This window comes from Erinaceus europaeus, chromosome 1 (genome assembly GCF_950295315.1).
Source record: "Erinaceus europaeus chromosome 1, mEriEur2.1, whole genome shotgun sequence".
NCBI classification, from domain to species: Eukaryota; Metazoa; Chordata; class Mammalia; order Eulipotyphla; family Erinaceidae; genus Erinaceus; species Erinaceus europaeus.
In genome coordinates, this window is record NC_080162.1 from 9,801,431 (window position 1) to 9,815,979 (window position 14,549).

Below are 14,549 nucleotides of genomic sequence, written 5' to 3' on the forward strand. Positions count from 1 at the left end.
TCTACCAGCCCTCCCATCTCAATTTCTTTATTTTAAAAAATCTTTTTATTATTATATTTTTTAATTTATTTATGAGAAAGATAAGAGGTGAGAGAAAACTAAACATCACTCTGGTACATGTGCTGCTGGGGACTGAACTCAGGACCTCATGCTTGACAGTCTGATGCTTTACCCACTGTGCCTCCACCCCTCTCAATTTCTCTCTGTCCTATTGACTAAAATAGGAAGAAAAAAAAAAAGGCCTCCAGGAGCGGTGAATTCATAGTACGAGCACAGAGCCCCAGCAATAACCCTGGAGGAAAAAGAAAGAAAGAAAGAAAAACCCTCTGGATCCAACAAATGTCGCGTCACTCACCATATTATAGAAGTCTAGCTCTCTCGGACCCCTTGGGGGTGGCTGCAACTGTTTGAGTACCGTGCCATCCGGGTGCTGCAGAATACCTACAGAACAAAAAGCAGGCCTTTAATACTTTGATGATGAAAAATTCAAGAAAACATATTTCATACATGAGATTTGTTCCTGAAGTTACAAATAAGCCACTCCATAATTTAAGGATTTAATTATTTTATCAAAGAAGAGACCCAAAGGACCAACAGGCCTACAAAAATATGCTCAGAACTCACTGGGCATCTGAGAAACACAAAAGAACACACTGCGAGGATGGAATGATGCACCAGGAGGGACAGTCACGAGTGTTGGCCAGGACGTGGGAGGACAGAAACACTTCCGCCCTGCCGCTGGGAATACAGATTAGTCCAACCCTGTGGGAGAGTCTAGAAACTCCTCAAAACTCTAGAAATAGAACTACACTATAACCCACAAATTTCTCTCCTAGGGACAGATCCCAAGGAAGCCAATACACCTACCCAAAGAATACACTTACCACAGGGAGATAAGCAATCATACTATATCTCACCAAGTGGACTGTAACCACTAGCAGGGCGGGACACCTTTTATAATCCTCAAGAGGAGAAGGCTTATTCTCAAGTTAGCATGAATATGTACTGGCACTAGTTCTGTGCCTACCCTATGTCATGAAGGCACATTTACAAAAACAGACGTCAAAAAACTAACATTTTCACACTATATTTCACAACAATAAGGCCAGAGTCTAGTTATAATTTTGATAAAATACGCCACTGAAGTTTCTATTTTTGCAAAGTGTGGGGACGTTTGAATCATGATGAAAATGCGAAATTTAGTCAACAGAAGTATGAAGTCTCAAATTGAATAAAGCAATCGAGTTTATTTGCTTCAAGTCCTAGATATAGAAGAATGTAAATTACTAATATTAACCCTCATGAGTAAGACTGGTTAGTAAGAAGTCAAAAGAATTAGGAAATTCAGAAGTCTAATACAGGGTGGGAGTAGATAGCATAATAGTTACAAAAAGAGACTCTCACAACCTGCACCACCATAAGCCAGAACTGAGCAGTGATCTAGGGAGTGCTGGGAGGGGTCGTCTAATACAGATAAAGTATTACTGAAGAGAAATTCTGTTTCCCAAAGTTAAGATGTAGGACAAGAAAAGACTTCACATCTAGGGTACCAGGCATTTTCTCTGAGTGAAAGAAGTGTGTGGACTAGGTGGCAGGTCACATGCTAGAGTGCACATACTACCTACCATGTCCAAGGACAAGGGTTCAAGTCCTGGTCCCCAGCTGTAGTGAGGAAGCTTCACAAATAAGTGTAGTCTTCAGGCATCTCTCTCTCTCTCTCTCTCTCTCTCTCTCTCTCTCTCTCTCCCTCCCTCCCTCCCTCCCTCCCTGCACTTCTACCCACCCCCTCCAGAAACACTTTTCTATTTCTCTGTTTCTATCAGAAAGAGAAGGAAAAAAAGAAAAGAAATAATGGCCACTGGGAGTGGTAGAGTTGGTACCTGGCTGAAGCAATAGCCCTAGCGGGGCAAAAAAAAAAAAAAAAAAAAACAAGTGTGGTAGAAGTCAAAAAGCTTCAAGTTGGGAGAGAGGAAATTCACAGATAAGAGAACTGCGCAGGTGTCTACTTTAGACACAACTGACCCGGTTTGAGCCCCCGGCTCCCCTACCTGCAGGAGGGTCACTTCACAAGCAGTGAAGCAGGTCTGTGGATTTCTTTCTCCCTATCTCCCCCTTCTCTCTCAATTTCTGTCCTAGCCAATAAAAATGAAAAGTGGCTGCCAAGAACAGTGGATTTGTAGTGCTGGCACCTAGCTGCTTCGATAACCCTGGGGGGGGGGGGGGGGGATAAACTTTTAGCAGGCAAGCAAAAATTGGCTAGTGTGGAGACAGTGTAGAGAAGGAATGAACAGCTTAGAGACTAGACCACAAACAGTTCTAACACTCCAGCGATTCTCCCACACCACTTACTTTGCAACCTATCTAGCCTACCCAAGTTTCTGAACAAGTTATCTATGGGGGAGAATCTGGCAGCCCCAGTCATTGCCCAAGTGAATGGATTTCAGCATGCTTCATACTGCAGACAAATTCCTCCCACCAAAAATGCCTTCAAGAAAAAAAAAAAAATACAGCTTGAAATACTGAGCTGGTAACAGATGAACTGAATCTTTTAAGGGACCAGGCAATGATATAGAGATTATGCTATAACCAGGGTTATATATAACCCCCCCCCACCCCGCCAACCGAAAGTAGCTAAATTCAACAGACCGAATAACACTTACTAGCCCCACACTCTAAACAGAGACAAACAATAATAGCACATTTCACCCCCACTCCCACACTATCCTTTAAATAATGTCTAGAACCCCATTAAAAATCCAAAAGATTAGAAATATGTTAAGTCTCCGGTGGGAGTAGATAGCATAATGGTTATGCAAAGAGACTCTCATGCCTGAGGCTCTGCAGTCCCAGGTTCGATCCCCTGCCCCACCATAAACCAGAGCTGAGCAGTGCCCTGGTAAAAAATAAATAAATAAATAAATAAATAGAATAGAATAAATAAATAGAATAAAATAAAGCATTCCCCAATAAAGAAATAAAAAAAAGAGGGGGGGAAAGAATAAAAGAAAGTAAGTTAAGTCTCAGACTAAGGCAGCAGTCAGTTCAGTTTCTAGGGGAGGTTGTCTTCCTACCTTCTCACATTATCCTTAAATGATGAACAAAGAAAAGGAACTTTTTTTTTTTTCATAAAGACACTACTGATGGGTGGAGGATAGCATAATGGCTATGCAAACAGACTCTCATGCCTGAGGCTCCAAAGTCCCAGGTTCAATCCCCTGCACTACCATAAGCCAGAGCTGAACAGTGCTCTGGTTAAAAAAGAAAAAAAAAAAAAGACACTATTGGGTCAGACTCCACACTTATGGCCTCATTAATATTAATGATGTCCACAAACACAATTTTTTTTTTCATAAAGACACTCTTATCGGGTCAAGCTCCACACTTATGGCCTCAACTAATATTAATTTCTTCTTCTAGCGTTTACCCTTCTTCCGTAGCCAGTCAACAGCATCAGGTTGATATTAATGATGTCCACAAACACAATCTTTTTTTTTTTCCATAAAGACACTCTATTGGGTCAAACTCCACACTATGGCTTCATTAATATTAATATGTCCACAAGCACAATCATATTGGAGCTTGGAGTTCCAACACAAGGAGTTTGGGGATGCAACCTACGATCCATACAATACGCTACATTTAATAGAAAGTAGCTATAATGACAAGACTCAAACTCAGCTCTAAGCCAGATAAGATCAGTTCAGTCAACAACATGAAGAGCCTAGCAAGAGTCTTACTTTTCAGCCCTATTTAGGACATATTATTTAATTTTCACATATTAATGAGAATTAAGAGTCTACATATTAACATCCAGAATTTTAAAAAACACAAGATACAAAAATAAAGGGGGAAGGGGAAAACTCTAGTCATGAGAAAACGCAAGCTACAACTTAGACCGAGTTAATTTAGAAATCTAACAGAAAGGGGCCGGGTGGTGGCGCACCTGCTTGAGGACACATATTACAATGCGCAAGGACCCAGGTTCAAGCCCCCGGTCCCCATCTGCAGGAGGAAAGCTTTGCGAGTGGTGAAGCAGTGCTGCAGGTGCCTTTCCATCTCTCTCCCTATCACCCTCTTGATTTCTGGCTGTCTCTATCCAATAAATAAAGATAATTTTTAAAAAAATTTAAAAAAAAAAAAAAGAAAGAAATCTAGCAGAAAGGCCAAGGAAGACAGACCCCAAAAAACGGATTCTGGTTGGGTTAAACAAATGATATTCATTGCTTAGACAATTGGGAGAAAGTCCAAGGCCATCAGATAGAGAGAGGACTATAACAGCTGGATAAAGGCAAGAGACAGGGTCACTCAACAATGGCCCTTTTGGTCAGTATCTCACTACCTCATCATCTGGGGCCCTAGTCAGGGAATCCTTGGATTCCCACATAAACATGAGGGGCCTGGACCTCGGATGGAACCCTCTCTGCCCACCACTGGTCACTCCCATCAGGACTGTCATCGCAAGCCTTCTTCCTGCACTGTTCCCAGCTGTGACCATGAGCATGGAGCTCAGACCAATAGGAGCTTAGAGGTTCCCCAGGCTGCGGTGCTGAATGTAAATGTATATATAGCCCCTGGGTCGGGTGGATGGAGGTGAAGAGTTACTTCTAGCCACAGAATCTCTGCCCTAATCCATTTTCTAGCCCTTTTCTCTAGTCTAATCATTTTCTCAGTGTACCTATCCAACATCACGCTAGCTATCAAACACAGGCAGGGACTCCCATAGCTGTGAGTCCCTAGAAACTGCCAACGGTGGGCTTCCTAGCTTCCTTCCAGCCTAGGATTCCTGATCTCACCCCTGCTCTGTTCTTACTTTTTGGTTCCTGATAATTAACCATTCTGTCTCACTTTATGCCTGCCCACCTTCCATGCACCAAGTTGCAGACGCTTTATGATTCCACCCTGACTTTTCTGGGCAGATGATTTCACCAATGTGCCCCGGAACCTTCCCTCCCTCTCCAGAGCCCCACCCCACCAGGGAAAGATAGAAACAGGGTGTGGACATGGATGGACCTGCCAACACCCAAGTCAAGGACAGAAGCAATTACAGAAGGCAGAATTCCTACCTTCTACACCCCAAACACAACTCTGATCCATATTCCCAGTGGGTAAGAAGTGTCAGGAGGAAGAGGATAAGAGGGCTCTGAACTCCAGCTCCATCCGGTCCCAGAGAGAGAGGATGAAAAGGGGGGAGATACTTGGATGTAGTAACAGGGTCATGTGTGGCTTGGGGGGGAAGAGAAGGCTGGGTCTGGACCAAAAGGGGGAGCAATTATGTTGACAAAGGGCTGGAGAGATGACGGTTAACCCAGGTCTGCAACCTTGGGAGAACCTCAGTGGATTACGATGAAAGGATCGGGGATTCAGAACTCTGGTGGTGGGAATGGTGTGGAATTGTACCCCTCCTGACATGTAATTCTGTAAATGAATATTGAAGCACTAAGAAAATATAAAATAATAACAATCAAAATAAAGAACATGCAACATACGGAACAGTTTCAGAGATGATACTAACACTGGAGCATCAAAGAAACTTACAATGACCACAGTTCGTCTACGAAAGTCTGTGTCAAAATGCCGGCCCGGGGAGTCGGGCGGTAGTGCAGTGGCTAAGCGTAGGTGGCGCAAAGCGCAAGGACCGGCTTAAGGATCACTGTTCGAGCCCCCGGCTCCCCACCTGCAGGGGAGTCGCTTCCCAGGCGGTGAAGAAGGTCTGCAGGTGTCTGTCTTTCCCCCTCTGTCTTCCCCTCCTCTCTCCATTTCTCTCTGTCCTATCCAACAACGACAACATCAATAACAACAAAAACAATAATAACTACAACAATAAAACAAGGGCAACAAAAAGGGGAAATGAATTAATAAATATATATATGAAAGAATATTTAAAGTGCTGGGGCCCAGGGGTGGCACAGTGTGTAGAGAACTGCATTTAAGAGCACAAGGCCCTGTGTTCGACCCCGGGGGCGTCGGTTGTGTCAGAGTGAAGCTCTGATGTTCTCTTTTTTCTTAATAAAATATTCTTTTAAAAATATTTGTGCTTAGTGCTAAGATGTTTAAACATTGTAACAGAAAAGACTAGCAACATGCACAGAAAGATAAGAGGATTTCAGCCAATAAAATGTAAGGACCAAATGGAATATTTAATAGCATGAAAACATGGCAGAGGGACCAGGCGGTGGCACACCTGGTTGAGCGCACACATTACAGTGCACAGAGACCCGGGTTCAAGCTCCTGGTCCCCACCTGCGAGCGGACGGGTGAATGAATGCGGGTGACGACAGCACCACACGTCCTGCGCTCAAACCCAGGAAAACGCCAAGGGAAACCAAATGGGGGAATCACTGAACTTCTGTGAACTAAAGAAAACCAGCCCATCTTGAAGGGACGGAGCCTTCCCCTCCAGGCAGACGTCATTAAAAGAAATGAACAGCAGCTCACCCCTGCACGCTCCCTCCTCTCCCCTACGAGTCAGCGCTACAGTCAGCTGACTGTCTAGTGGTCCACAACAAAAGCCAAGCCACAAACGGGAGAAATGAGGAAAGGGCCAGGTGGTGAAGATGGACCATTATCAGTTCAGATTCATAAAGACACTCACCCAGAGGGCTTGCCAGAGAAGGAATTTAGGAAATGAACTGTCAGGAAATCTGGAAAATATATATATATATATTTTTTTTTTTCAAAATCCCCAAATCAGCACGCAAGAACGGACTGAAAAAGAAATCCACAACTTATAAGATCCACTTACCATGATAGGGAAAGCATGCAGACAAGAGCCACAGCCTGTGACTGACACCACAGATGCATCCAGACCAAATGTAGTTAGGGAACAGACTCAACCATACGGAAGACGTAGTGTCAGGAATAGACGACAAAAATTGTTGGGAAAGTGTGCAGATGTGGTCGAACACTGGCAGGGCCCACAAACCACTATATTTCCATGCAAGTATTATTTACAGATCCCCACCACGTTATCCCCTCAGGGTGTTGCTAATTCAGTTAAAATCATTGCAACAGTTGCTAAGGATGCTTCCAACCTTCCCAGCATGCCTTTGCCTCTCTCCACCCCCTTTCCTAACCAATCCTGTCCCGATTTGCCACTTCCGGAATCCTCCTATAAAAGTTGCTCCTGTTTGCAGCTTCCTCCTATCTTCTCCCTCTCTTTCTCTTCCATGTCCTGACCCAGAGAAGACCTGGAGAAGGGCTGGTGGGCATAGTGGGAAGCAGCCATTTTATTAGCTCCACGTGGCCTAAACCACTGTGCTCACACCCCAACTTGGGGCGTCCCTGTGAATAATGATTTGCGTTTCCACTCGGCAGAGTTCCTGGTCTCTTCTCTCTCCCGTGACGCGCAACCAGACAAAAAAAATGACCGCCTGGTAAGGACTAGAAGAGTCCCACCACAAGTAAAGCAAGGTGGGGGAGACAGCATAATGGTTATCCAAAAAGGCCTACATGCCTGAGGCTTTGGAAGTCCCAAGTTCAGTCCCAGATACCATCAACCAGGGCTGAGAATTGCTGTGGGAGAAAAACAGCAGCAAAGGCATTCCAATACAAAACAGCAAAGAGATAAGAAAGGGGGAGACAAGGCAGAAAGCCGTGCAATACAACAAAATGTTGGTAAGTCAAGACCAACTTAAGAAAGACTATTTTAGCTATTGTGAGTCAGACACAAGACTCAGGGTACCCACAGAACAAGATATACAATAGACCCAGAGGAAGGAAGCTGAAATACAGTAGATGAGACCATCACAGAAAACCATCTACACAAAGTGACAGAAGCAAGCAGAAAAAAGAAGAAAAAGTCCACCAAGTGGGGTTCATCCCTGGACAGCAAGGACGGTTCAATATTGGCAAGTCGATCAATACAATCCATCAAATGAACAAAAAGAAAGAAAAATACTAGACAGTCATATCAACAGATGTTGAAAGCCATTTAACAAGATACAGTGTCCATTTGTGATAAAGACCATTAAGGTACCAGGACTATATACCCTATAACCTTACAATACTGTTCATCATAAATTAAAAAATTGCTATTGTTGATAATATTGATTTTAGAAGGAAAATTCCTCCACATCACAAAGGCCAAGTAGGACAAACTCACAGCTAACCTCACTCAATGGAGAAAAACCAAAAGCTGTCCCCCTTGAAATCCAGAACTAGACAAGGATGTCCATTGTCACCATTACAATTCAACATGGGCCTGGGGGCCCTCACCATTGCAATCAGACAAGAGATTTCAAAGGGATCCATGCTGGAAAGGAAAGAAGTAAAGAAACTCCAATAGCCATGAGAACCTAGCATCGGGATCTGGTTTCTTTTCCAACTAAATCTGAAGCAGCACTCAGTGTGGCTGTGGCTTAATTACTCTGCAAGTGGGAAGGGATCTGTAGCAACTTAGGCCAGAAAGAAGAGCTTCCACTGTCCAAGTTGGAGACAAAACAAAATGAATGTGACCAAAAAGTTCTACAATGGATTAAGACACCTTATAATATCCTCCATGAGTCCAAACTTATAAAATATACGACACGTGCATGTGTTGCCAAGCACAAGGACCAGCGTAAGGATCCCGGTTCGAGCCCCCCAGCTCCCCACCTGCAGGGGGGACTCATTTCACAGGCAGTGAAGCAGGTCTGCATGTGTCCATCTTTCTCTCCCCCTCTGTCTTCCCCTCCTCCCTCCATTTCTCTCTGTCCTATCCAACAACAAAGATATCAATAACAACAACAATAATGACTACAACAATAAAACAAGGGCAACAAAAGGGAAAAAATAAAATAAGTAAATATATATATATATATATATATATATATATATCTCAAACATACATAAGTTACTATATACATGAGACTGAGGAGGGGTACTTGAGAGTGCTATTAAAATTAAAAGGAAAAAAACATGATTTTCAACTATCAGGGGGCAGATAGCACCTGCCAAGAATAACCAAAAGATGCAAACCCAGGGGCAGAGTGTAATGCCAACTATATACTGAGGAAATCAAACTAAATTAGCTCCAATGACCAAAATCCAAGTCAGACCTTGAGGACAACTAGTACAATGTGCAAGCAGACATGACCTGAACCTCATCGTAAGAGCCTACTAGAAATCCAAAATGCAAGAGATATTTCATAAAGGAACTGGCTTTGGGGTCAGGCAGTGGTGCATTATAACCTGGCTGAACATACATGTTATGCGCAAGGACCCAGGTTCAACCCCCTGGCCCCCACCTGTAGGGGGAAAGATTCTGGAGTGGTGAAGCTGGGCTGCGCGTGTTTTTCTGTCTCTCTTCTCCCCTCTCAGTTTCTGTCCCTACACAATAAAAAAATAAACATTAAAAAAAAGGAACTGGCTTTATGTTCCCAAACAATAATCCCTTAACCAAGAACTGTATGGATTAAAATCAACAGAGACTAAGACATAACTAAATGCAACCCTGTATGAAGAAAAATAAATGCCATAAAATTATTACATCATCACAACACTGACTAAAGTGCTGTATCAGTGTTGCATTTACCATACATACTACAGACATTCTTAGGGCATACAAACCAGAATATTATCATACATATCAACCTATTCTCAAATAATTCAGAGAAAAGCATACATAGAGCTAATCAACTTAAACAGGCAAAATGTGACATTCTCTATATCCTCACCATTTCTCTGAAAGCCTGGAGTACTTTTAAATCAGTTAGTTTCAAAGATCTAATAGATCAATAAATCTAAATACTTAGCAGTCCATCCCCCCAACCCCCAGCAATATCAGTTTATAACCTTCTCTCCTTGACTGTTCACCTTTGTATCCTAAATTACATCAAGATACAAAAACCTGGACTTGTGGTCCGGGAGGTGGCGCAGTGGCTAAGGAACTAGACTCTCGAGCATGAGGTCCTGAGTTCGATCCCCGGCAGCACATGTACCAGAGTGATGGCTGGTTCTTTCTCTTCTACTATCTTTCTCATGAATAAATACATAAATTCTTTAAAAAAAAAAAAAAAAAAACAGGACTGGGGGAGATAGCACAAACTACCTTTCATGCCTGAAGTTTCCAAGTCTCAGGTTCAATTCTGCACTGCACCATCATAAACCAGAGCTAAGCAATGTTCTGCTCAATCTCCATGAATCCTATCTCTCTCATTAAAATAAAACATGACTTTTTTTCTTTTTTAAAAAAAAAATTTTTATTTTCTTTTGTTGTCTTTATTGTTGTAGTTGTCATTGTTGTTGGATAGGACAGAGAGAAATGGAGAGAGGAGGGGAAGACAGAGAGGGGGAGAGAAAGACAGACCTGCAGACCTGCTTCACCGCCTGTGAAGTGACTCCCCTGCAGGTGGGGAGCCGGGGACTCAAACCGGGATCTTTAGGCTGGTCCTTGGCGCTTTTCACCATGTGTGCTTAACCCGCTGCACTACCGCCCGGCTCCCAAAACATGACTTTTTAAAAAGATACAGAGATCACTTTTCAACCATTTGTTTAAAACTAAGAACTTTTAAAGGAAAATAATGGCATATATTAAAAACAGAAAAATACGGGTTGGGTGGTGGCGCACGCACCTAGCTGAGCACACATGTCACAAAGCACAAAAACCCAGGTTCGTGTCCCCAGTCCCCCCTGCAGGCGGAAAGCCTCACGAGTGGCGCAGTAGGGCTGCAGGTGTCTCTCTGTCTTTCTCCCTATCACCCCCTTCCCTCTCAATTTCTGGCAGTCTCTATGCAATAAATAAAGACAATTAAAAAAGGAGGAATTAAAAAATAAGAATACTCTCATGGTAATTTTACTTAGCATTGGGAATTTATACAGATTGGCAGCATTTCTATTTTTGTGAAAATTTCCCATATACAAAGGCACTCAGGGCCTGTGAAACTGCTCCCACTGCTCACGGGGACAGAGCTCTGCTTTGCCACGTGTGCCCCCAGGTTCAAGCCCGGCCCCACAGGGACTAAAGGAAGCTTTCCTAGTGGTCTCTGTCGTTACCAAAAACTTGTTTTACAAGTGCCCATAATGTTTAATACATTACTTATAACAGGTATTGTGAGTGGTGAAATTCTAAAAATCCACTAGCAGAGGAATAAATTATGATGCCGTAACACGGTAGAACCAAACAGTTTTTCAAAAGAAATGCATCAGAAACACAAAAGGATAGGCCTACTGCGCAAGACTGAAAGCACTAAGTCGCTAACCCTTCAGTCGGCAGAAAATCCAGGTGGGCGGGTGGGGGTGGGGGTGTGTGTGTGTGTGTCTGTGTGTGTGTGTGAGTGTGTGTGTCTGAGTGTGTGTGTGTGTGTGTCTGTGTGTGTGTCTGAGTGTGTGTGTCTGAGTGTGTGTGTGTGTGTGTGTGTCTGTGTGTGTCTGAGTGTGTGTGTGTGGGGGGGGGTGTCTGAGTGTGTGTGTGTGTGTGTGTGTCTGGGGGTATGGGTGTGTCTGTGTGTCTGAGTGTGTGTGTGTGTCTGGGGGTATGGGTGTGTCTGTGTGTCTGTGTGGCTGAGTGTGTGTGTGTGTGTGTGTGTGTGGGTGGGTGTGTGTGTGTGTCTGTGTGTGTGTGTGGGGGGTGTCTGAGTGTGTGTGTGTGTGTGTGTGTGTGTGTGTGTGTGTGTATGTGTGTCTGTCCCCGTCCTGAAAAGTCTGCAAAGATGCACAGGAAGTAGCTGCCTCACAGAGGGCAAACTGGACGAAAGTCTCCATTCCCCTGCTTAAACTCTTCTCCTAATGCAACGTCCTACTTTTACAATAATAAAAAAATAAAACCAACTTCGCATCTCTACACCTAAGATTTAAATACACTTTGACGAAATGATTTCAGTGAACCTAAAAATACAACCTTGACATTCTAACACTCTTAACTGAATACAAGATATCTTTTTAAATTTTATTTATTCCCTTTTGTTGCCCTTGTTTTATTGTTGTGGTTATTATTGTTGTTGTTAATGGATAGGAAAGAGAGAAATGGAGAGAGGAGGGAAAGACAGAGGGGGAGAGAAAGACAGACACCTGCAGACCTGCTTCACCGCCTGTGAGCGACTCCCCTGCAGGTGGGGAGCCGGGGGATCCTTGCGCTGGTCCTTGCGTTTAACTGGCTGCACTATCGCCTGACTCCCAACAAGATATCTTTTCCTGCACCTTTTACTATTGGTTCTATGTTTTTAATTTTTAATTTGATGAAGCAACAGTTCATTTACGGAAACTGATATGACAGGAATTCTAAAGTGAAAAATTCTAGCAGTACCAAAGACAGTACCAAAAAAAGTCTATTTTTGACAGGACCGAGAGAAACTGAGAGGGAGGGGGAGGTAGAAAAGAAGAGAGAGATACAGACACGCTCAGACCCGCTTCACCATTCACAAAGCATCCCCCAGTACGTGGGGAGCAGGGGCTCGAACCCGGGTCCTTGCACATGGTGATATATATATATATGCACTTAATCACGTGCCCCACCACCTGCTCTCATGTAAAAAAAATTCTTAACAACAGAAAAATAAGTGGGTAAAGACAACATTATTAAGAATGTCAGTGGACAGTGACCAAAGTTTGACAGAGATGTATTTTACAACTATAAGTGACTCATGATCATGGAGCAACACGATAAATTCTTGAACTTTGCGTTACTAATCATCTTGTCATCCATTTTATGAACAGGCAATGTTATCAACAGTCAGGTGTCCTCTCACTAACACGCTCACAAGACTGTAAATAACTGAGAATTTAATTCAGCAAATACCTATCAGGTTGCTAGAACAATGTCTAAGGCACTGTGCTCTGCTGACAGAGTCCCTCGGTAAAAAAAATATTAAAAGACTGAAAAGTAGTTTATTTTAAGTTGAATGCAGCAATAAATTAAATTAAGGAGTACTTTCCTCTACCAGTTAAACTGATGCTTTAAGTAATCTGGGTGATAAATTTTCAGACACTGTCCACAATGTTTTGTTATTTTATCTTAGTATAAAGAGAGAGAGAAGTGGCAGAGCACTGGTGAGGCTGAGGACTGAACCCGGACATCCTCAGAGCCTTGGCTATTAGTCTTTTCGCATAAACATTATGCTGTGACCCAAGCCCCACGAGGTAGTTTCTATTCACTTCCAGGGCACACTTGTAATCAGTCAAAGGTATCACACCAGATAGGTGACTGGGTATTCAATACTCGTCCGAACGGTAGTTACAGAATGCTGACAATCATCAGTAAGAGTACCTGTATGCTGGCATTAAATAATAATAGCAAGAGTAAATGCTATTCATATAAATCAATTTCTAAGGACCCTTGGGAAAACTTTTCTGGGCTCTAGAATATTTGAAAATATTCTTTCAACAGTTAACATTAGTCAGTAAGTATACGACAGAAATTCCCCCCCCACACACACACACACACACACCACCTGAGCCAATCTTGGTTTCCTTGATTTCTTATCTGGTATTACTGAGATGACTTCATTTTAACTCCTATATTTCCCAAGAGTTACTGAGTCACAGACTACAGACAAGGATACTAGGGGTAAACAGATTTGTTCTCTAAACTCAAGAAAATCGTGGGAAGGGGGAGCGGCACACAACCCACACTATCATTTAACATCTTTCAACAAGAGAAAAGTAAAGCTGAAGGTATTGGGAAATGCTCTTCTCAGTAAAAATAACAAACATACATCCAAATGAGTACTCACTCATTTTTAAATTTTGTTAAGTGTTACCTGCAAGCACAATTGTGTGTGTGCGTGTGCGTTGGGGGTGCTGTGGGTGTTCCAAGGCAGGACCTTTGGATTCCTAATTCTATTCATCTGGGTTTTTTTTCCCCCACCAGAGCACTGCTCAGCTCTGGTTTATGGTGGTGTGGGAGATAGAACCGCAACCCCAGACTACCCCTGCCCTGGATTCCTAATTCTAAAACATAGTACTTGTGTGACTTTCAATGTTTTTGTTTGTTTGTTTGTTTGTTTGTTTGAGACAGGGTTGGACTCAGCTAGCTTCCCTAAAACATGCCAACATCCTCTCACCAAACTACCCACGAACCATCTTATTACAGAACAAACCAAACCACCTTCCAGTAGCTTCCAGGTCTGAGACCCACATTTTTCACACCCATCAGCTTCCCCACAGAACCGTGGCCCAAGGAAGCGGCTTAGTGAGAAAGACGAAACAAAACGCCATTTGGAAACTGAACGTCACCAAGAAGGGAAGGGAATGGGGGGGTGAGGGTGGGAAAATGCATGCACTGTGTTTTAAAACGGTTTATGAGCTCGCAGGCCAAGATAAGTCTAAAAAGATGCAAGAATCAGGGATTGGGCAGTGGCGGACCTGGCTGAGTGCAGGTTACAGTCCACAAGGACCTGGGTTCGAGCCTGCAGGGCTAAAGCTTTGTGAGTGGTGAAGCAGGGCTGATGGTGACTATTACCCACTTCCTTCTTGATTTCTGGCTGTCTCTATCCAGTAAATACAATAATAATAATAATGAGGATGGAACTCAAGAACATTATAAAAGAAAATAAGGGGCTGGGTGGTGGCACACCTGGTTAAGTGCACACACTGCAGTGCACAAGGACCCAGGTTCAAGCCCCCAGTCTCCACCC

The 14,549-nt window shown here is 43.2% G+C and overlaps 1 protein-coding gene across 3 annotated transcripts in view; it reads right to left on the reverse strand.

Annotated features, from left to right (window-relative positions):
* Nucleotides 1-14,549, reverse strand: part of IPMK (inositol polyphosphate multikinase) — a 50,441-nt gene that overhangs the window by 33,417 nt on the left and 2,475 nt on the right. For all 3 annotated transcript variants that reach the window (XM_060190758.1, XM_016194512.2, XM_060190788.1), the window contains exon 2: nt 356-441. In XM_060190758.1, the coding sequence (XP_060046741.1) occupies nt 356-441 (86 nt within the window). The remainder of the gene's footprint in view (nt 1-355; nt 442-14,549) is intronic.